This window comes from Tachypleus tridentatus, chromosome 4 (assembly GCF_004210375.1).
Source record: "Tachypleus tridentatus isolate NWPU-2018 chromosome 4, ASM421037v1, whole genome shotgun sequence".
In the NCBI taxonomy this organism is placed as follows: domain Eukaryota; kingdom Metazoa; phylum Arthropoda; class Merostomata; order Xiphosura; family Limulidae; genus Tachypleus; species Tachypleus tridentatus.
This window is the reverse complement of record NC_134828.1, coordinates 49425256-49450158: the sequence shown is the minus strand read 5'-3', so window position 1 is coordinate 49450158 and position 24903 is coordinate 49425256. Positions and strand designations below refer to the sequence as shown.

At 30.0% G+C, this 24903-nt stretch overlaps 1 protein-coding gene across 11 annotated transcripts in view; it reads right to left on the bottom strand.

Annotated features, from left to right (window-relative positions):
• LOC143249089 (insulin-like peptide receptor) overlaps nucleotides 1-24903 on the bottom strand; it is a 148096-nt gene that overhangs the window by 64125 nt on the left and 59068 nt on the right. For all 11 annotated transcript variants that reach the window (XM_076498337.1, XM_076498339.1, XM_076498334.1 and 8 more), the window contains 4 exons: nucleotides 16760-16813; nucleotides 15753-15925; nucleotides 14498-14668; nucleotides 2987-3212 (listed from right to left, as the gene is read on the bottom strand). In XM_076498337.1, the coding sequence (XP_076354452.1) occupies nucleotides 2987-3212; nucleotides 14498-14668; nucleotides 15753-15925; nucleotides 16760-16813 (624 nt within the window). The remainder of the gene's footprint in view (nucleotides 1-2986; nucleotides 3213-14497; nucleotides 14669-15752; nucleotides 15926-16759; nucleotides 16814-24903) is intronic.

The following is a 24903-nucleotide window of genomic DNA, read 5'->3' as shown; positions in this document are numbered from 1 at the left end:
TATTAAGCTTAGTAACTAAGATGTATTTATATTTACAAAAATATGAAAATTCAAGCAGACTAAAGACACAACCTACCTCCTTGATTTCTTAAATTGAAAGGACATGGTAGCCATTTCACTGATTCAAATGGCTGAAAAAAACCACTCTGGGGGCATTTTAAGCTATTGGTTGGTTATTTGCATGTCATATATTGATGTAAGTGTATATAAGGGAATGTTTTTCAAAAACTGTTTGATTCAGTGCATAAGTAATATCTCAGCAAAATAATAAGATACGAGGTTTTTATTTTATATTCTAGCTTGTTAATATTAGTAATTTGAGTTCCTAATTAGTATGAAACTACAAATTTAGTATTTTTACATCACAAACATCTAAAATGAAAGTGCTTCATTTAACATACCACATAACTCAATAAAATCTATATTTAAAGGTGTTCTTTTAAATATTTACTTTTAAATTAAGAAATTAACTTCTATATAATATTAAAGTTTGAATTATAATCTACAATTTGATTCCAAACTTATCAATATAACTTCATAAAATATAAAATATCAGTTCAATACAATTTTGAATGCAAGTCAACAAAAGGGATGAGATGGCTCTTTGACCTGTGACCTGTTGCAAAATGGTTTATAGTTTTAAGTTAATTCTACAAGATAATACTTAAAAAATCCTGAATTTCTACTGGTGTGACACACTTTATCTATGCATCTTTTCTTCTCTAGTTTATCCATCATCCCTTCAAGAAGTACAAAAGTAAACACATATTACTCATTATAATATCATCATTACTCAAATTAAACCATTAATTCTTATAGATTTCAGTTTTGTTTGGTTACAGAGCTATCAAATAAAAACTCAGACCCTTAATTCCACACCCACCCGCTACATCCTCCCTTTCAGGATTTGTTAATACTTCTATCTTACATTTAATTATATGTTACCTAATATCACAAAGCAAATTTGAAATGATGAAAAGCATTTTTAATCTTAATGCAGACTATTCAAAACAAGAACTCATCAATATATTCATGGACAAATCTTCATTTTAGTTTATTAAAAATACTTCTTTTAAGCATATGATTTGGTATATGTGAAAAACTTTTGATATTAACTGAAAGACTGCCAAGGTTTGTGAAAATGTACACATTATATTGAAAGTTACAATTATTAAATCTATAGACTTTAAATGAGTACAGCAAGGTCATATGGTAAGTCAAATTGACTGACCTCATGTTGAGAGAGTTAAATAATATTGTTTCTCACCAAATAATTTTTTATGGCTTAACAGATCTTAATGCAACTGAAAAATATAATACAATTATTAATTTTTTAGCCAATCATTGTTATATACAAGGTTCTAGATGGTGTTTCAGCTGAAAATACTCACAGATTTATTATGAATAATTTTTTGAAGGTTTCATTGATTTTATACTTCTCTTTATTTAAAAAATAAATGTGAAAATGAACAAGCAAGGTAAACTTTATTTAATGAAGTATATTCTTAGTATGTTTAATGATTTTAAACACCACCCAAAGTTATTTTCAAAGTTTTTAAGAAAACTAAGCAGTTTTCAACTTACATGAATTTCTCAAAGCAGTTGTGTTCTCACAATTATTCTTTATGATTGTTTTGCATTCATTAATAATATTTATTACTTTTTAAGTTATATAAAACTCCTGTCTTACAAATTCAAATTTAAAGAACATATTTTACATATTTCTATGTTACAGTAACTACAATCCTCTTGTCCAATTTCCTTGGCAAACAATCTCTAAAATTCAATATCTTCAATAAATAGGATTTAATAATAACATTCTGACAACTCCTAAAAAACACATAATAATATGTAGCATGTGCAGATTAACACTAATAATCCTTTTGTTACAAAACACTTCATTAAAAGTTATTTTTAACCTACCTAATAAAATCTTACCACAATAAGCCATGATATAAGTATTATACTATTTGTATATGTAAAAATTACAGTTTCAGGTGAATGACTGAGTAATTAATAATTTAAATTGTGAAAACCCAGATACATAATTTCATTTATCACTATAATTATCTAGAGTAAATCAAACCATTTCAATGTTCAAGTATCTTAAATATAAGCTATTTGAGCTGTTCCATTCAAATAAGTGGATCACAAAATCTAAGGAGTGTTTATGAAAATAACTTCATAATTTTGTTTCACTAACAAAGAAGGATAATTCCAAGTCATAATGGATATGATCAGGTTAATATAATAAACTTCATGTGTATAAACAAATTATATTGATGTGTATAACCTGAAAACAGTATATAATTTCAGACTCCAGCATTGAAGTAGTGTATTTTTGTTTTAAATTCTATTTGTGAATAGTTTTTAATGGTTGGTATTCTTTAAAACATTTGTGACAAATAAGTGTTCTTTCATATGCAATTAACACTTATGAAACAGATGATTTGTTAAACAAATCAGTTTCTTCTATTGCATTTTATTGGATACATTAAATTTACTTGTATTAAGTCAAGTGCTACTACTTCATCTAGTAATTCTTCATGCTAAATGGAAGGTATCAAAGTCTATTTGTGTAACCACAGGTTAAACTTACTACAATTAGTAGATGCCTGTAAAATCTCTGCTTAGAATTTATTTCACCATTAAAGTGCTATCCAATCACATGTGAAAAACACACTAATCTGCTTCTTAAACATCCATGCATTTCATTGTGATTCATCAGTCACTAGCTTGAATATATCAAACATTCCTACAAAAAATATTTTATATTTTAAATATTCTAAATACATCTCACTATTGCATTGGTGTTGAAAAAATAATTATTACTGGATTCACGTATGTAGCACATTTATTCATCACATAAACTCACTATGCTCTACTAAAAGTAAGAACTTAGACTGGAAGAAAGTCTAAGAGTATTAAGAATGTTTTTGTTTTCCATAATTTACAAACAATAAAATCGTAAAAAATAATCACTCACTTCTTAATGTAAACTATATTGTGAATAGCATCTTCAAACTGAATCTGATCCTCAGCTTCAACTTCATGTTTTTTTTCTGTACATAGACAACACTTGTCATTCATAACTTCTTCACTACTAGTGTCACTGGTTACATCAGAACTTTTATTTGAGTTGTTAAACCACAAGTGTTTTATGCCAATTTCTTCTTCCACCACTTGTTTTTCTTTAGAATCAATCACAATTGCTATAAAGAGGAGTTTTATGTGTGTGTGTGTGTGTATACACACACACACACATCACATCACATGCACATACACACATAAAAAAGGCCTATAAAACAAATAATTCAAATTGAGATATTGCAAAATTTTGTTTTCTTGCTACCTACGTCATTTAAAGAGACTTTACAGCAATAAAATGTAAAAATATAATTTTAAAGTATTTAAAAAGAAACATTACTATAACCAAATGGAGATAGTACAATAAGGCTACTAATTTTATTTTCTTAACTTTAAATAAAAGCTATACCAGATATTTTGTCATTATTCTACTAAGGAAAGGATAGAAAAAAAAACTGTATATAAAACAAAATGGTGAGAACAAATCAAACCAATATAACAATAAAACATATATTCTAACACACTGCTAAAAATTACAATACCAACACAATTAACTACTTTCTTTTATGCCAAAATTGAAAATAACAAAATATCAGGATTGAAATCATGTTTTGAGAGCCTATTCTTAATTACTAATCTTAAAAGTGATCACAACTGAAAGTTAATGAGTTCATATATACTTATTTGTGAGTGTTCATGTCTTGTAAAAATTGCAACTCAAATTCTGTGACCCAAATCATAAATGCATAATAATACATCTTAACATGACTCATAACTAATTTAAACACTTTTAAAGATATTTATGTCATTCCATGTTTTAAGTTATTTAATAGTTTCTTTAGATACACCTATCTGACTACTTATCCAAGTAGGTATGAGTGAAGCATATCTTTCTCGTATTACTGAGTAAACAGAAAAGTGGGGAGTTTTAGCAACTAAAAATTCTATGGTTACATTTTCTCTTAAGTGAAAGTAATTTAACCTATCATCATTCATAAGCACTTTGAGTATCACATGTGATGCTTATATGAAGGACTTTTCTAATCCCATACATATAACCAAAACAACCAGTTCCTACTGTCACGTTCATGAGCATCAGCCGTATACCTAATAAATGTAGTTAAGTATCAAATATGATACATGGGTGCTTTAGCATTATGTCTATGAATCATAAGAGTACACACCAAAGACAGGATTAAGTGAAATAATATCTATTAATCATACATACACACACATGTATATGTATAGAAAATTAATATTTAGGTAATTAAGTAAAAATTAAAATCCAAAGGATGGACTGCCTTAAGAATAGCAAATTCAAATCAATGATAAACAACAGTTTAATGAACAAGACAGGTTAAAAAAAATTAAGACACTGCATAAAGTAAAATGATCCACAGGTAAGATATACAATGTGCTTTCGTGTTTGCGAATGTGAAAGTACAACGCAAATGTATGATATATAATACTCCCTGGGTTTCGGAGATGATTGCAGAAAATAGAACCCACACTGTGGTGGGGATACACCACCTACCAAGCTTAGCTTCCATTTGCCAGTCTCACATGTTGAAGAAAACAAAATAAATTAATCAATCATGAAATATATAAATATGTTAAGAGAGTAAGATCTGAGTACTCAAGCCCATAATGTCCTACATCGATATCACCCTTCACAAACTGCAGACAGCTGTATGAAAATTACTGTTCTCCAAGGTAATGAAATAAAAAATAAATCTCCTTTGCTATTAGATTTGATAACATATTTTTTAAATAAACATTTTTTTTATTTACACAATTCCTACAAAATTTAATAAACAAGATATTCTAAAATCTATTCCAAACAATATTGATGGATATATTTTGAAACTTCACTATATTACATCTAGATGGTTTTCAGAATGGAAGTTTTAAGTACTTAAAAAATAAAAGTAAGGCAAATTTTCTCCTAAAACATTTTAAAAAATACCCTACAGGTTTAATGTCAGATCAATTCAAAATAAGATCCAATAATCATAAGAAACATGTTACTGTTCCTGTTGATAAAGCTCATTGTAATTTTAGCCTTATTTGTAAAACGTTTATCACTAATTATAATAAATGAAATCAATAATACACAAATATTTAAACTTATTAAACATTATATAGATATGGTAACTATTAACTTTATTAAAGGTTTGTAAAAACTTTATTCTACACCAAATTCTACATTTTATTTGCTAATATTAAAAATGTAAGTAGTAATAATAAGAAACACTTCTTAGATAATAAAAATAACCATCTAATTTTAGAACACGTAAACAACTTTGAACAAGCAAAATATATCCAAACATTATATTTTACCACAGTGAATACTACAAAATTGTAAGATTTAACTTATGAATTCATTAATAGAACAATACTCTCATCCTTTCAGAGTACTGAAGGAAGTTAAATTCATCTCTAAAAATATGACATACATAATAAGTGTTTTATTTATAATAATTACATTTTTTCAATAACCAGGTATTTTAACATGTAATGAGAATTCTAATGGGAGATAACTATTCTAGTTGTATAGCAAATTGCATAAGTCTAGAAATTTTGGATGTTCCTATTATTGAACATATTTTGAGTTCAAAGTTTTGTATTTTTAAAACATTCTCCAGAAAAACACATTCAAAAACTATCATGGTCCTCATTTTTCTTTCTTATTAAAAATGGGTTTGATGGTAGCTCACATAATTACAGTTGAAGATATCATGACAGTGTCTTAACAGTAATTTCCACAACATTATTAAACAGCTCAATGCTCAGCTTTAATGTGTTATAGAGTGCAAATCTTTCTTCAAGCTCAGCAGAAATATTCTCAGCTGTTTTCTCCAAAGGTTGAAAAGCTGCTGTGTTACCATCTGCCAACAAGTCACAGGAAGAAGATAAGGGAGATATATCATATTTCTTGAGACATACATTAAATAATTCTAATTTCTTTTAAAAAGCATTTAGGTGTTTGACCAGCTACGAGACATTCTGCTGCCCAAATTGCAGTCTGAGGATCAGCATGTATCAAGTGATCAGTCGTGTCTGTCAGAAATGTCCAAAAAAGGAAAAAAAATCTTTATCTTGCAGATGATCAATATACTTATATGTGTTGCCAAGTCACTCATTCTGGATGAAGGAAAAAATTTTTTTCCCTGTACTTAGTCATCTAATATTCTAATGCAAAGGTAAATCACTAATCTGTGATGATAAGAAAACCCACTTGTAGAGAAAATTATATATTTGAAAATGGCTGGAATGGATAGAGAAGGCATTAATAGAGGAGCTCCTCTATTAGTGCCTTCTCTATCCATTCTGTTTGTTTTTGAATTTTGCACAAAGCTACTCGAGGGCTATCTGTGCTAGCCGTCCCTAATTTAGTAGTGTAAGACTAGAGGGAAGACAGCTAGTCATCACCACCCACTGCCAACTCTTGGGCTACTCTTTTACCAATGAATAGTGGGATTGACCGTCACATTATAACGCCCCCACGGCTGAAAGGGTGAGCATGTTTGGCGGAACGGGGATACAAACCCGCGACCTTCAGATTACGAGTCGCACGCCTTAACTCGCTTGGCCATGATGGGCCCTCTATCCATTCTAGCCATTTTTAAGTATATAAAGGTAAATCACTAAACTGCGCATTTACTTCTTCTTAAAAAACAATATGAATTTCCTACATTATTCAGATTTGTTACCGCCTCTTATGATTTTTATAATAACTACAACATTGCAAAATATTCCTATATAATGCTTCCCAGCATATAATACAGTGAAGAATGATAGTATCCACTCAATGTTTCTTAAACAAACCAATTAATCCAACTTTATTCGCACCAGTTTTGCACAATAGTCACAATGCAGGAGTACTTCTGAAAACCATCATATTCATTAATAACAGATACAAGAGCTGCATAAGTGTCAGATTGTTTTGTACTGCTAACTGAAGGTTGCATCTTCAAGAGTTCTTCATGTATCAAGAAATCTTCAACAACAGTAAAGATAACTACCAGTACTTGAATGACATCACTTATATCTATACTTTTAGTCAAAGTTATTGAGAAGAAACTTTAACTTATCTCACTTACTCTCATTGTCACAATCTGATGAAATTATAATACACTTGTAAAATTTCTAACCATTTTATCATCCCTAAGTGCTTGTGAAAAATAAAAAAAACATTTAGAGACAAGGAATTGAGAATGACACAAGTATCTGAGAAACTTCATATGATGCAATAACACTTGCAGTTTGAGGTTTTGGAAACTTAGTTAAAACACATTTATGTTCTTCTAGTTCTTCAAAATATTAGCTTATGATCCTCCTATATACTGGTCATACTTTCTCTTGTTTTCTGCATCATAATATATTCCTTTCATACAGCAGTAGTTTTAAAAACACAAGACATTCCAGTTTTCTAGTCTTTTGACAAAGAAAATTTTCTTCCCAATTCAAGTTAAATATCTTGTGTTTCTTGAAAAAACTTCCTTTTATTTGTGGACATTTATTTTGCAATCCAAGCTATGAATTACTGAATATATTTTTGACCACTAAGAGTTATAAATATAAGTATTATGACACCAGATTTACATGACATCACTTCTTGCATGATACAGTTTGACTAATCAAATCTGGAAAAAAAAGTTGTGCAACTTTTTTTAAAACATCACCTACTACCAACAGCCAGTCATAGCTTGAGTTCTAAAGCCAAAAGTAACCAATTACATCTTGAATTTCATATGCTATGAGAAATAAATAAAATTTAAAAAATTACTTTTCTGAGAAATGTAAAGATTAAAGTGCCAAGATGAATTTGCAAATGTTGGAAAGAGCAGGTTCTGGAAAGTCCAGTAAAACATTATTCAAAGAATTTAGAACAGTCACATAAGTCTTATACTGACATGCTGTTTAAAATACTATTCAATTTTTTCTGTGATCATTATTAAAGCAAAAACACCTTCTATTTTTCTTAACCCTTCTGCAACAGGCTCGTTATGATATACACAAATTTTTAGACATTTGCAAATGTTACGTATTTATACTATGACTTTATGCAGTATGCATAGCTTCATAAAATTTGGTAGACTTTGGTAGGCTCGTTAGGATATACACAAATTTTTAGACATTTGCAAATGTTACGTATTTATACTATAACTTTATGCAGTATGCATAGCTTCATAAAATTTGGTAGACTTTAGTAATGACTACGAATTTTTTAACATAAAAAATCAGATTTTTTTTCATAAGGTATTTTTTAATAAAGATTTGCTTAAAAAAATAGTGAGTCTGTTTCATTAATAGTCCAAGTGCAGAGCAATTTTTACTGTTATGTTAAAATATTATTCTTCGTTCCCAAAATCTCAAACATTTGTGTAATCTATAAAACCTCCTAAATACATTTCAATCATTTGTTTTCAGTAGGGCTTTATATTTCATCTGTTATTTTCTCTATCCTAACTACGAGGGAGCTGTCAATCTGAATTCATACCCATCATCAAAAAATTGGGAAATAAATATAAATTATGTCATTTTTTTGTTCTAAACGACTACAAGTTATAATATGAAATTACAAATGATTAGTCTTAGTAATTTAAGTATAATAATATTAGTTATGCTTGGCTTACATTACATAACTTGCACTGATGTAGAGCACATGTACTCAGGGTATCATATCCAATAATATAAAACTGACCTTTATTCTTTACAAAGCAACCCAATCTTGCCTGTATTTTAGTAGACTAGTATTTTGTAATATACAGTCACATTTCAATAATTATACAGAATTATTGAACTTATTTTTCTTAAATACAGAACAATAAATAAAGTCATAATCCAAGGAATTATCTCTTCTAGCTTTGAGCTCTGAATTCAGTTTCTACTAGACATAGGTTGCTTAGCCTTTTAAAATTTCATACGTGGAGGATATCAAAGAATTTTTTTAAAAGGTTTTATATAGACAATTGAATAACCAAAAAAATCATAAGTTACTCTACTGATACCACAAAATTCCACTATAATTTATCAAGTTTAGTAAATAACTTGTATTCAGGTATTTAGTGTAACCAGTGACACTAGTAGTGAAGAAGTTATGAATGACAAGTGCTGTCTATGTACAGAAAAAAAAGTGAAAGAAAACATAAAACTCCTAACACACTAAAGACACAACCAACCACCTTGAAATCCTGGTTTTAAAAAACAAGGTAGCTTTTTAACAGATTATAATGGATGAGAAAACCACAAAGAGGGCACACTAAGCTGTCAACTGGTTATTCATATCAAAAACATAGAAGTAAGTGTGTATTAGGGAACATTTCCAAAAATTGAAAAGATGTGAACAGGGACATTGTTCTATTCAGTACACAAGCCATATTTCAGAAAAATGGAAAGATATTAGTCTTATTTTATATTTTAGCTTGTCTATATTATAAATTTGAGTCTGTAATTCATACAAAATTATTGACTTAGTACTGTGACACCACAAATATCTAATTTAAACCAGTATTGCATTAAACATACCACATGACTCTCAAAAATCAATATTTACGTGTGATCTTTTAATATTTACTTTTAAATTAAGAAATTTTCTCATATATAATAATAAAGTTTGGATTATAATCTACAATTTAATACCAAACATACTGACATGAATTCATAAAATAGTAGTTCAATAAAATTTTAAATGCAAGTCAACAAATGTGATGACATGCCCCTTGATCTGTGACCTGTCGCTAGATGGTTATGATAACTTCTTCAACAAAAACAAAAAAAATGTTTATATAAGAGTCATGTGAGCCACATTTGGCCCATGGGCCAAGAGTTTGATAATTTTGGTTTTAGATATAACAAGCCACAGTTATGTGAAACATATTGGCAGAATTATAGATTAATTCTCTACCACATTTAACTATATATAACTGAATTATAAATTTAGCACTTCATAACATTTTTCTAAAGTGAGATGAGATAACTTAAGTCAAGCTCTGTACTACATGTTTTCCTACATATGTGGATAGACTGACCATCTAGGCTAAAGGTATCAACATTCATTGGTTTTGAGTAGAGTTTAAACCATCTATGAAAAAATAGTAGTGTTGATGATAAATAATATTAATTATGCTATAAATGAATGAAAGCTTAAGTATTAAACCATCATTTGCAGAATCTTTCAGAAATATAAAAATATGGAAAAAATATTAATATATTAACATAAATTTAAAAGAATATTATAAATACACCTATATATTTAGCAAGTAACCGTCTTCCAAAATACCCTTCATTAAGGCACGTGAAGTCCACTATTAATCACCTGACATTGATATCCAATATTTCTAAGTTTGCACTGTACACAAAAATATACACTGAGAGGAAATAAAATTGTTCTGTTTATACAAGCATTATCACTTAGCATCAACACATGAATGAAGGGGAAAGCATGAGCATAACACAAAGTTTTAGTGTCTTGCATTCAAACTTTTATTAAATTACTTTTTGTTCATGTCATACCAATTAGTATAGCAAAACTACTTAGCTAACTATCCATATTTTGTTTGTTTGTAATTAGGCATAAAGCTACATAATTTACTATATGTGCTCTGCCCACCATGGATATCAAAACCCAGTTTGTAATGTTGTAAGTTTCCAGATATACTGCAAACCCATGATCCTCAGATTATGAAACAAGCACCTTAACCACCTGGCCATGTCAGGTCCAAGAATGGTTGTCATCCATGCAATAAAATCTATTGTCAAACATGCAAGTTCATAAAAATTACTGACTTGTTTAAAAACAATAACAATGCACAACCAAAGAATCTTTAAAACTTCCAAAAAATCACTTGTGAAATACAAACCACCAATTACCTCACACAGCTCAAAAATTGTAATCTTCAATATGTAGGAAATACTCAAATAAATTCTTACAGAATCTTTCAAGAGCCATAAAAAACTTCTTCTAACACGGAAAAAAGATCTCCTACTTGCTAAACACTTTAAATAACCCAGCCATTCCATTAATAACATTAATCTCATCAGCATTGTAACAGGATTCAAAACTAAAGCTAATAGAGAAAAAAAATAAGCTTACTGGATCAGTAAACACTGTTCAACCTATGGAATCAATCTAGTTTCTTGAACCAATGATCTCTAATCACTGGTTTAATCCCTGTCAGAAAAATAATTTTTATTCTTTCCTTACTTCTTTTATGTTGTGCAAACCCTAATATTTATAAAACTTACTATCTATTTAAGATAATTTTCTATACCTGTTTGCACAAATCAATTAGTTCAACACCCTTTTTTTCAATCAGTCTCCATGTGTCATCTTTATTTTACTTAAACACTTCTTTATAATTTTATTTCTTCCTTCTAAACCATTTCTGAAGCAAAATATCCCAAACACTTTTTTACATAATCCTCTCACTGCAAGCCATATTGTAATGAAAAGGGAACATACAACATTACATACAAAAATTTACTAAACATTTCCTAAAAGACCAAATGACATCATGCAATTACACCACCAATCCCAGTTTGCTCCCAAGGAAGAAGCTCTGCCCTTCAAAAGCTCTCAGGTTATAGGGATTTTATCATTTTTTTGTTGAGTTTCTAACTTTGTCATTTTAATTACTTTTATAACAACAAATAAAATATAAGGAATATGGTGTTTAGGTTTTCCTCTTGGTTTTTTGCTGTCAGTCTGCTGAAGACACTTAAGCCTAATTAATCCAAATAATGGTACCAGTACATCAAATAACTGTTTATTTCAAATATGCACAAGTTTATTTAAAAGTTCTGATAGCAAAGCTTCAAGAGCTCTCTGGTTACTTCACTATTTTAAAATGTATGTTACCAAAGGAAAAATGTTCAGAATTTGTCTTTTTATAGAAAGGAACAATATTAACTACGTCATGGTCTTAAAATATCACAATGAAACACCATCAAGTTTTGCAGAATAAAAAATTATCATAGATTAAAAAGTAAATGTAAACTGGGAAATTCTATTACATATTTATTCATTAAATGCACCTACAATTATTTATTTTACCAATTCAGTAATGATATACAAGTGCAACTATCAAGAAAATCATATACAGCAAGATATTACATAATTAATAAGAGAAACATTACTGAACATTGCAACTCTGGTAACATTTTGTAGTTTCTCTTCTCACCATTATTCAAAAATACAAATAAGCATATTTCTACAATGAAAAATATATTAAGAATATCTTGCCAAATGTATCACTTCTGTTATTATGAAGTTCAGATGCACAATGTGAATGTAATTGCTATATTTATTAGTCACTAACTTAAACTAAGTTTTATAACAGTACTGAAAATTACCCAACTTTCTTCAAAACTAACAATTTAAGATTCTTATTACAGTGATTCACCTTAACTTTTAAAAAAATATTCTGTATGAAAATACTGGGAGAAATCTTGAACACTGTTAATGGCTTGAATTTCAAACACCAAAGTGCAATTTCTTTTAACAGTAGTCATGTTCATATTATATTCAACCACAAGTATAAAAGTGTTATTTAAATCTTGAATTTTATAAGTCATTGTATATTAACAGATACAGATTGTTATCCCAGGAAAAACGATCAGTTACTCATAACTTAGACTTTTAACAATTATCATTTAAGAATTTTTCTATACAACTTCAGTTGTAACACATGATTTTGAGTTTCAAAACTACAATTTTTTTAAAAGCAATTTCAAATACTTGCAAAATTTCCAGGTGTCTGGATGAATTCTGGACAGTATATTGTGTGCTAATACTGGCACTACAAAACAAATTATATTTAAAAAAGAATCATTGTAGTATAATCATCTAGTCAATGGAACAATGATCATGCCAATCTGACCACAAATTATCAAAATCATTTTTGGAACATACGAGGTCTGTTCAAAAAATACGCGGACTGTTTGAATTGCGCGGCTCCAGTTGGTTCCAGGGGAATCCGCTTGGTGTCGCTAGGTTCACACAGATCAGCTGATTACGACGCCATTTCCCGATTGCAGATATCTTCATTTGTGTATTAGCTACGCGGTTTTAAGTGAAGTGCGATTTTTTTCGTTTGGCAGATTTCAGAATGAATGACCTGAGGGAGCAACGACTTGCTGTGAAATTATGTGTCAAACTCGGAAAATCTGCGACTGAAACTTTTGCTATGCTTAACACAGCTTACGGTGATGTTGCTATGAAGCGTACGGCATGCTTCAAGTGGCATGAACGTTTTAAGGACGGTCGACAGTCCATTGAAGATGATGAGCGTCCTGGACGCCCTTCCACGTCAACTGACGACCCACACGTCGACAAAATCAATACCCTGATGCGGGCAAATCGACGTCTGACTGTCAGGGAGCTTGCTGAAGAGTGTGGGATATCAGTTGGATCTTGTTATGAGATATTGACCGAAAAATTAAAGATGCACCGCGTTGCTGCGAAATTTGTGCCTCAGAACTCGTGAGTTTTTGGCCAAACACTCGATCACTGTTCTTCCCCACCCCCCCTACTCACCTGACCTTGCTCCTTGCGATTTTTTCTTGTTCCCCAAACTCAAAAGGCCCTTGAAAGGAAGAAGATTTGAGATGATTCCTGAGATTAAGGCAAATGCGACGAAGGAGCTGAAGGACATTACAAAAGAAGCGTACCAGGACTGTTTCAACAAGTGGAAACACCGCTGGGATAAGTGTGTGCATTGGGGAGGAGAGTACTTTGAAGGGGTCCCAGACCTGTAACTTCTAAATAAAGTACATTTTGTTTTATGACGTCAGTCCGCGTATTTTTTGAACAGCCCTCGTATATCTCTAAACAGCTGGTATGGGTATTAACACTTTTACTGATAAGGAGAGAAAAACGTTTTGACCTTCCTAGGTTACCTTCAGGTTAAGAAAGAGAGTGTGTTTGAATGTGACAGAAGACGGGCCCGTATATTCTCTCGTCCCTAAGACATGTGTCTGTCTATGGTCACATTCAAACACTTTCTTTCTTAATTTGAAGGTGACCTAGGAAGGTCAAAATGTTGTTCTCTCCTTATCGGTAAAAATGTTAATACCTATACCAGCCGTTCTGAGATATATTTTTATTTCACGTGGGTTTCTCATTGTCAAAACGTTTTTTGGAACAATCCATTTTTCTTAAATGTTTTTTATATAAATGTTAAATGCCACTTCTTAAACAGTGAAGCATAATACAGTTATAATAAGGATTAGCAAATCAATTAATGCACTTGTATACCTTTAAACTTTAGATAAAATAACACTTGTATGCCTTATTTGAATTATGTGTATAAAAGCTACAAACATTAAATACTATACACAGCTTTTATAAATAAATGTCTACATACAGTTTACTCTTTTCTTATCACAGTTTTTGAAGTTAACTTACGTTGATTACAATAGTCTCTCTGATTAATGTATTTTGTAGAATCGAGCTCTCGCTTGCCTTGCACAATGTAGTGTGTGATATTTCCATTGGGTCTTTTAGGTGGCTGCCATTTTATTATAATTTCCCCAATTGATGTAGCTTGAGCATGGACATTCAGTGGAGGAGTAGGAGCTATAGTACACATGAAATTATGATTAACGTAAATTCCAGAAAATTAACAACTGTATTACTAAAAATCGTTTATTTACATTTATTAAATTACTTTTCTGAATTTTTACTTCTAAAGAATTTGTAAATATAATTTTTGAAAGTTATTTGTTTTTTGACCTAATCTAGAATACATTAATAATTTATGTCTAATAGATGAAAAGTTAGGTTATCATCTACTTTAGAAATGTTCCACTGTGCAATACTATTTTGTCATAGAGAAACATATTACAGTACTTAAAATACATGAAAACGACTTCTAAGACAAAAAGACAAATCAGTGACTATATATGTATGAAAAAATACATTTACTCTTAACTTTTATGGAAGAGTGTAGTTAATAAGCTACATATTTATAAGGAAAATCCTAAAAAAACCCAAAACTATTTCATCAAACAACTTATTTGAAATAATTAGATAGCCAAGATTACGATAAAAAGAGAGAGAACAACAGGAATTTCAGATGGCTCTGACACTAAACACTGAATTTTATAAACATAAGTAGGGTTATCAGTTAATAACCTTTTGGAAAATCATGAAAATGTCTTAGAGCCTTTCATAATCTTCCTGAATCAGTAACATCTTTGTTAGCCTGTTCAAAGACTAAATGGCCATAATTATTTAATTTCCCAATAGCTTTTCCAAAGTTATATAATATCTCCTAAAGTTATACAATAATAATTCCAATTAATAATAAATAGTTTTAATTATGAATAACTAATAAACTACAAAAACATCATTCAAGAGTGAGTTCTTTTATTATTATCAATTTCTTTTTTGTTTTATTAATTGCATATGTCTTAAAAAGTAACCATTTTTATACTTTTAGTATGCAAGTTCCATGATCAAAAATCAAAGTAATACATATTTCTCTGCAACAAAGAACTAAGTTAATATTTTGCAACAAAACAGTCATACTTAAAAAACATAAGCTGTACTTACCATTAACAAGACTGGCTTTAATATTGAGATTTTATTGTACAAGATATAAATAATGAATGTGGTTATTAAACCTAACAAAGTGCAAGTGATATTACTGAACACATACTATTTGGTTTAGTCTTGAAGTAATTGATCTGACTCTTAGCTCCTTTTGCTGCTTGGGCTAGGTTATAGGTTTGAATGTAGAAGGCATACTGAGTGAAAGGTTCTAAATGTGTTATAATATGAAAAATTTCTTTGCTTTTATCCTCTGTTGCTTCTACATCAAAAACTTTCCATCTAGAAAAAGTAAATCAGAAATGGCTTAAGTTATTATACAAACATTACTTATTAATAAAATAAGCAAATAGCAAGTAGAAACAATGATCATTTGTACAAGCAAAATATTTATACAAAAACTATTAAACTGTATAGTTCAGCAAAACAACATGATACACTAACTTACAAAACAGCCAAAACTTAGCACTACATTTCCTAAGTTTATCAACATTACTCTCTCTTCTTAATTTATTCCTCATAGAAAATCTTCAAGTTATAGCAATCTACCCCACAGAACAATGAAATTTCTGGATACCATAACATTAAGCCAAATCTTCAAACACTGACTGTGACTATAAGAACTACGTCAACATCCATTTTCATCACTTCACAAGCACAAATTTATTAACAATCTCTAACTTTAGATTTTGTTTTTCACATTAACTGTTCTTTTCTGATAATTTCAGCAATCTTATCAACCATATCAAACTTATTTTTAATATTATCCCTATTCATCTATTAGACAACATACTTTATATTTAAAGTACACATTCACACAGACAATAATGACATGAGCCTTTCAGGTTTAAACATCACATTTTTAAGCCAGCATCTACTTAAATGGACAAAATATTGTAGCAGCATTACTATAATTAGGTTGCATTTTCAGTTTTCAATAACTATATGATAAAAAAGGTTTAAAAATATAAAAACTGTGATAATGACAAATCATTATACGTAGAAAACAACAGAAAATATTCATTAATTCACATTAGAAAACCATTAAATTATGAACCAAGGATACTGAAAAAAGTCAGAAATTGTTTGATGATCTACTGAAAGAATTATACTTACACATTCATTTCACAAGCATCCTGGCCATCAAACACTGTTATATTCTTTTCATTTCTATGTTACAGAGGAAGAGGAAAAAGTAATTTCTTTTTTTTAATTAGGCACTCCAAAACTCATGTTCACAAAAGATAAAGTACCTGCATTCTGCATTTCATTTACAAACACATATACTAAAAATGCTATTGCAATTAACAAAACATTAAGTAAAAATACATAACTACAATTGCACTTGATAAAATGACTGACAATCACAACTTTGTTTTCTGTTTGTTAGAGAGAACAATTTCATTGGATGAAGAATATAACTGTTGACAAATTCTATGAAAAATGTACAGTGGATCTTCTCCAAATCCAGTTGCTAACTATGATATTAAATAAATGTATTTATACAGATTATTAAAATTACTTTTGTCACTCAGAAATGCTGAATGATAATTTCATTGAGACAGTTAATTTTGGCATTTGGCCACAGGTGCACCAGTAAAAATACAAACTGAAAGTAACAAATCACTATAAATAACAAAAAGTAATAAGCATGTGTTCCTGTTGACTTGTTAGAAATAAATCACAACTAATACAATTACATGTAGGTGATAATTTCATACATCATTTATTGGTAGCTTAAATGCAAATGAATCTATGGAAGATACAGCCAAAGTTCTCTAATATATAACTTTATTTCTACTCTGTCATAAAATTCAGTTTTATATTTCTACAACACCTAAATAATGCACAGCAACAGCTTTTGAGAAGACTGAAATTATATTCGCCAATTTTTTACACAGAAAATCAGCAATGTATATTATGGTCAACTGTTCAATCTTTCAGATGGCTATTCAAAAAAAGTTACATTTTGAAAACATTATATCATGAAATGAATTATTTTATACACTACAGATGCATTTTTTAAATAAATGTAGTAAAATCAAGAAGACACTACATAAAATAACTAACAAAAACAAGCTGAGGCAACAATCATGTAAACAATATATTTAGCATAAAATAGTTTCATTTTGTAAATTTAGTTTGTACATACCATAAAGTTCTGTGTTGTCTATTATACTTTTTTCACCTCGGCTTTTATGTATTAAATTCAGCTTAAAAGAATTGTAAATTATTCAAATACTGTTCTGTGCATAATTTTGTTTTTTGTGTTGAATAAAAATGTATATTTCAATTGCAAAATTGGGAGGGACTTCAATTTTTAAAATCCTTTAGAATTAAACAAGTGCTTTTACATTCAGAATACACCACAAATGATAATACCCACACCTGATTCCTTATAATGATTCTTCACCTGTGAAAAAAGTGATGTTTTAAAAATTAATCTTTGTTCTGTGGTATTCATATGAATATCAGTAACAACTATTGCATATGCAAGAACTCTTATAAATAATATCAACAACCTTCTTTAAAATTAAGTAAAAATTTATGTTCATCATTATGTTAGCATACATTTTAAACACAGTTTGCATGCCAGTTTTTGAGTTTCAAGCTTTCATCTTGGCGGAACAGAATATCCATAATTTGTATTCAATTTAAAAGGGCTAATTAACTACATGATTCTGTAACAAAATAACTTACTAATGATCTTTGTTTCCATATGGAATAATCTCTAACCTTTTATCCAGTAACATTCACTACTCAATATGACACAAAGTTAGCCATATTTATATTTTGCTGTTAGGTAATTGCCAACTTGCTTTTATTTCTTGGAATAAAATTTAAAATCAACCTATAATGAGTAGTATATGATAAAAGTTCCTGTGATGTTATATTAGCCAAAAGCTAAGCCAGGATGAGTGTGGCCTAAAGAATAACATGCCAGGCTTTAGAGTGGGACATTATGACCAAAGCCCTGATAAACTTCTCAAAACACTACTGTACTCTTAGTCATGGAGTATCATAACAGTCAATTTGTAATTTGGTTAAGAACAGTCATATAAGTGATAGGTACTGTTGGCCAAGTGTCCTATGCTCAAAAGCACAGTTGAAAATTAGAGCTAATTATACTCAACTCAAGGGAGTCTTTAATTTGATCACTCATTCCATGTATGTTATACAGTACCATGAAGGCTGTAAATAATAAATATTACATTAATTACTCTACTTGGAATCAATGCAGTCATCAAGACTTAATCACTTATTTTCTTATACAAGTCAAAACATTAAAAATAATAAGTTCTCTTCTTATTTTCTTGGATTAAAGTGTTAGTTGCTAATGATGAATATAAACCTTGTAAACCTGTTATAAAACTTATCAGGGTTAAGAGAAATCCCAGTTGGCATAAAAGAAGCTTTCACATTAAAAGTAACACAAAAGTTAGAACAATAATAAGTATGTTTAAACTGCTTTAGACTGTCAACTATAATTTTCTTTTTCTTTACATCTACCAGATGAATAGTTAGAGTCCCCGCTGATTTCTCCAAGCCCGTTCCCTTGTCTGTGGTTTCACTAGATAGTAGATAGGGACAGTGGGAATCTCATTAATCCATTCATGCACGTCACTAATTAGATAACGAGGCATTTGGCTACCTTAAGAGAGTCATAGTTACATTTTCTTTTTCTTTACATCTACCAGATGAATAGTTAGTGAATGGTATGCATTAAGATTCTATTTTGTAATAAAAAAAAAACATTGCCTGTAATATATATGTATAATTATTATTAATTTTAACATACTCATGGTTCTTCTCACTGACTTAGCAGTAAGTCTGGATATGAATAACACTATAAACCAGGTTTCAACAGCTACCACAGGCTAAGCACAATTAACCCATTTTTCCCTCAACTACAAACAACCATGTTCACATTTTCAACATCTTTCTTAATAAAACTGTTATAAAAAATCTGTTAAGTATTTAAGAATCTTTATTTATTGTTTTGTATGCAAAAATATAATCATAGAGCTAGCTAACTTCATTCAATTCAAAAAATCGTGCTTTCAGAATATTTCTTACATCAAGTGTATGTAGAGCAGATATTAAAATCTAGTACAACACACTTTCTTAATATACAGTTTTGTTTTACACATACTGCCTTTGAAAAGAGTATGGTGTAATTTAATGGTTGTTTTAATATAAATGATTTACAAATTTGCAGTATTAAATTAAGTAATCATTGCACAATGAAAATTGAAAACATGATTAAACATTCATGATTAAGAGAAATCCACCTGAAGTGGGTATTCTAAAGATGGCTGGTATGAATGTTAACATTTTAATTAAAATAAAGTACAGAACAACATTTTGACCTTCTTAGGTCTTTTTCAGGTTAACATATGATTAAACAACATAAAAAAGTAACAGTTTCCAATATTACTCACCTTCACTCACACTTATAACTACTGCTCTACTATCACAATTTTTTTCCTTTGCCATCTAAGCATTGTTCCTATTTTTTTTCACTTGCTCCAGTCTTTTATACCCAACTTGGCAATATTGATCTCATGATATTCTTCACCCTCTTACCTTATTCAGATAATATTATAACTTTTTAAGACTGCTTTTGTCCCAATCTCTAACACCATGTCTTAGTGTGAAGGATGGAAAAGTGTGATTACAGGTAAGTAATATTGGAAATACATATTCTATTTAGGAAAATGTTAACTTCCCAAACATATGTACTTCTTCTCCCACTTATAGCTAAAATCCAACACTGACATGGTAGATGGGCCAGTTAGGGCATTATCCACACATGCAGGCATTTGTGTCTGCAAAGATCACAGGTATATCAAGAGAAAATTAGTACCCTAGCTGGGGAACTGCACTATATCCATAACAGGTATGCTCTTCACTCTGAACATAATTCCTGTATTGTGGATAGAACTGTACCTAAGTGATCATCACTACAGGACAGCCCCAACAAGGTAATGAAAGATCCACTACTCAGGGTTGGAAATAAGGGGTCTTGGTCCCTATATCCCATGTTGAGGGCTAGACCATTTATACTGCAACATTATATGTATACTTATGAGTTAATTCCAGCTTGTAGCCATAAAGTGATGATTTCCAAGCCACCAGAATCATGATGAGAAAGAAAGCAAAACTGAGTGGACAATTCATCTCCTTACCTGAAGAAGTCCAAAAAGCAACACCTAAGGCTTGGAATAGCAGGACCATATATGCCTTACTTGACCAAAAGAAACAGAATTCATCCTCACTTCAAAACCACAGATGTAAGGTAGATCCCATTTTCTTCCAGTATTAGGGGGAAAACGAGGGACAACTATGCTCAACCAAAAACACATGATGGGTCTACTCCACATTTGAAATAACAAGAAGATAGTGGACACTGTACTGAATCTATAATGATTAAACAAATGGGCCACGCTCAACCCAACCAGACAGTCAAGCACTAAATCTAAATGAGTGTTATGAGTAGATTCCTACACAGGCTAGTATGCCTTCTCAACCAACAACTGGATGAAAAAACATCTAGGGATCTGGATAGGAAGGCCACCAACATTGGCTTCTTCTCTGGAAACAGCATAATAGATAATCAAAGTGTCCTTAATTTTTAAAAGCAAACTCACTCCAATTTATTCAATCGAATGATTGACAGAGACAGACAGGATCCCTTTATGCTTTACTCATAACAGCACATGAGGAGCAGTCAAGCATAGTACAGGTCAGCTCCCAGGTGGTTTTACAGAACACATTATTTCTACGGAACCTGTTGCAATCTATATAACGTACATTGAAACAGTGATTGCTAGCGTGGAATTGATGTGATAAAAGCACATTTGCCCGAGCAACACTTATCACAAAATGAGAGGAATCCAGTGAAAATAAGGTAAAAGAGCCTAAAAGGTAGTGATGAAAATACTCACCAATCTGTAAAATCTATTAGAAATGGATAAGATAGATACAGGGGAGTAGGCAAAACTGTCAAACTGTGAAAAAAATTTTAGATAAATATACTGGAACGAATCCACATACCAGTTTAGGTAATTTGACCAGGCTGCTAAGGACATAGAAAAGTAAAATATTTAAATAAAAATGACTCACAGAAGATTTCTCTCCTTTAAAGAGAGCCCAGAATGAGAAGGTATTGCCTAGCATCTCTAGAGGCATTACTGCAGGCAACCAAATCTTCAGGACCATCACGTTTGTTGAGTTGCATTCAAAATTTTATTGAACTACTATTTTATGAATTTATGCCAATAAGTTTGGTATCAAATTGTAGATTATAATTCAACCTTTAATATTATATATGAATTAATTTCTTAAACTAAAAGTAAACATTAAAATAACACACCTAAATATCAATTTTTGTGAGTCACACTGTATGTTGAATGCAGCACTAATTAAGATAAGATGTTTATGATGTCATAACACAAAATATATAGTTTCATACAAATTAGAAATTCAAATTACCAATATTCAAAAGCTAGAATATAAAATACAAACCTCATAAATTTTTATTTTGCTGTGATATGGCCTACACACCAAATGTACTTTAATATATGAAGTGAATAACCAATCAACAGTTCAGAATCACCCCCCTAGTAGTTTTCTCAGCTATTTTAATCAGTTAAAAGGCTACCACATCCTTTTGAACCAGGATTTCTAAGAGGTAGTTGGTGTCTTTAGTCTGCTCCAAGTTTCATATTTTGAAGACAAATACAACTTAGTTATTGAGCATGATAAATTATAGTGAAATTCTATGGTATAGATATAGTAATTTATTATTGTTTGGTCACTCTAGTGTATATATAAAACCTAAAAAAAATATCTTGTTTCATATCCACCAAGTGCAAAATTTTAAAAGACTAAACAACTAATGTCCAACAGCAAATGAGTTCAAAAATTGTAGACAGAAGAGAACTGTTTGCTTTACTTCTCTATTTATTGTTCTATATTTTAAGAAAAATAAGTTAATAACTTATTTCTAAAAAATAATAGTCTATATACATATATAATGCATAATAATTGTAATGTGACAACATATATATTACAAAATACTAGTAAATTAAAATACAGGATATGTATTATTGGATATGGTAACATGATTGCACCTACAATGCAAGTTATGTAATGTTTGCTAGACACTACTAGAAAGTAAGTACAATAAAAAATAATAAATATATATAAATGTACAACATTATGAAACTTAAACTACTTAGGACTAAACATTTTTATATTTGTGCTATAAGTTATAGTCATTCTAGCATCAAAAAAGCATAATTTATATTTATTTCTTAATTCATTTTTATGGTGGTTATGAGTTCATTTAAATTGACAGATCCTACATATTTAGAGTAGAGAAAATAACAAACAAAATATAAAGTTTTATTGAAAACAAAGGATTCATATGTACTTAAAAAGAGGTTCCTGAGATTACACAAATAATATTTTAGATTTTTGGGAGGAAGAATAGTTTTTTTAATCATAACATGAAATCACTTCGTACTCAGACAAGTAACAAAATAGACTTAACATTTTCACAAACAAATCATTATTAAGAATAGTTTACTAAAAATTTGATTTTTGTGTACAAAAACTTGTAATCTTTACTAAAAGTCTATCAAATTTTGTGAGGTTACACATACTGCATCAAAAGTTATAGTATACATACTCAATGTGTGCAAATGTATATATGAACTAGTGTGTATTATATTGAGCCAGTTGTGAACTGGTTAAATAATGTGTTGATTACTATTGATTGGAGCAAAATTTTGGGAAGTAAATTTTTTTATTAAGACAAAGCAACCATAAGCCATAACACATCCCCCATTTGAAATTGAGCCCCAAATTTCAGCACTATCACTACGAGTCTGCAAGCTCATCATTGTTCCAGAAAGGGAGCTGAAAAGCCAATAGAGTAAAATAAGGTGCAGAAAAAGAAAATCTAAATTCTCTCTAGAACATTGAGGATTGGCTTCAATTACAGCTTCAGAGGACCACCATAGATCCAAATACTTTTCCATCTCATAACATTTAAGATAACTGTCAAACTCAAATGAGAGTGACCCCTCACCACACTAACTTTTGTATTACCATAGCTATCATAGGTGAGATAGAAGAGACCTGATTTGCATCTGTATCAGAAATAATAATTGAGGAAATCATACCACAAATCTGCTTGCCAATATGGGAAAACATTTTTTTTTTTTGTTGAAATTATTAGTAGTACAAAAATTGACTGGATAACACAATTAATGTTAAAATTATCTCTGAATGATTTTAATACTGGGAAATCTGTTCATGACCCTAGGTTGAGAAAAACTGATAACATTACCTAAATTAGATGCTTGTATACAGTACCAGGATAGAGAGTACACTGATGTACATGGAGAGTATCATGAGATAAATACTGTCAAGGGAAACTGAGTGGGATATAAAAGATTGGAGCAACTGAAGAGAAAATTAGGCTAACAATCAGACCCGTGAAGTAAGAAACCCTGACAATTGAGAAATAGCCATAAGTGGGAGAGAAGGAATTAAGTTTTGGAAACAAGGTTCAAATACAACAAGAAATAAACTCATGGAGAGAGACATTCTTCAAATTTTTTCAACAAATACACAAACCTTTAATAGTTGAGAAAAATAAAATACATTAAATAATATTTGCTTTTACAAAACCAATAGTTAATAAGAAGTAACACACTGGTTTATAAGAGGAAGAAACAAAGTTTGGAGGACAGAAGATTACTTGATCATAGAAGAAACAAAATGAATTAAAATAGAACAAAGAGAAGTTTCTACAGATGTAAGATAGAGTTATGTGAAAAAAAAGGGGGGATTTAATAGGCAAGAACAAAACAAAAAGATGAATCTTCCTAGTTTGTGGCAATTGATGGAAATCAGTTAATTCCACAAAAGGTGAGCACAATCTGGTTAACACAAGAAAGTGAAATTACCTCTGCAGTACTAAGATTCACTGTTGATTCAAATGATTTTCTTTTCATAATTACACTAGACAATATTTCAAGGTTTTTATTCATCTTATTCATGACTCTGTCAATATCTCTAAGTAACCTTTAATTTCTTCAATTCCAGTATCTTGTAAACTAGAAAGCTGTTCAGAAACTATGTAGTAAAACAATATTTTTTGAAATATTTAGTTGTGTCCAAATTGTTATTGCACAAGGAAAATATACTCATTTTTCTTCTTCTAGCAAAAAATGCAGTCTTTGTTT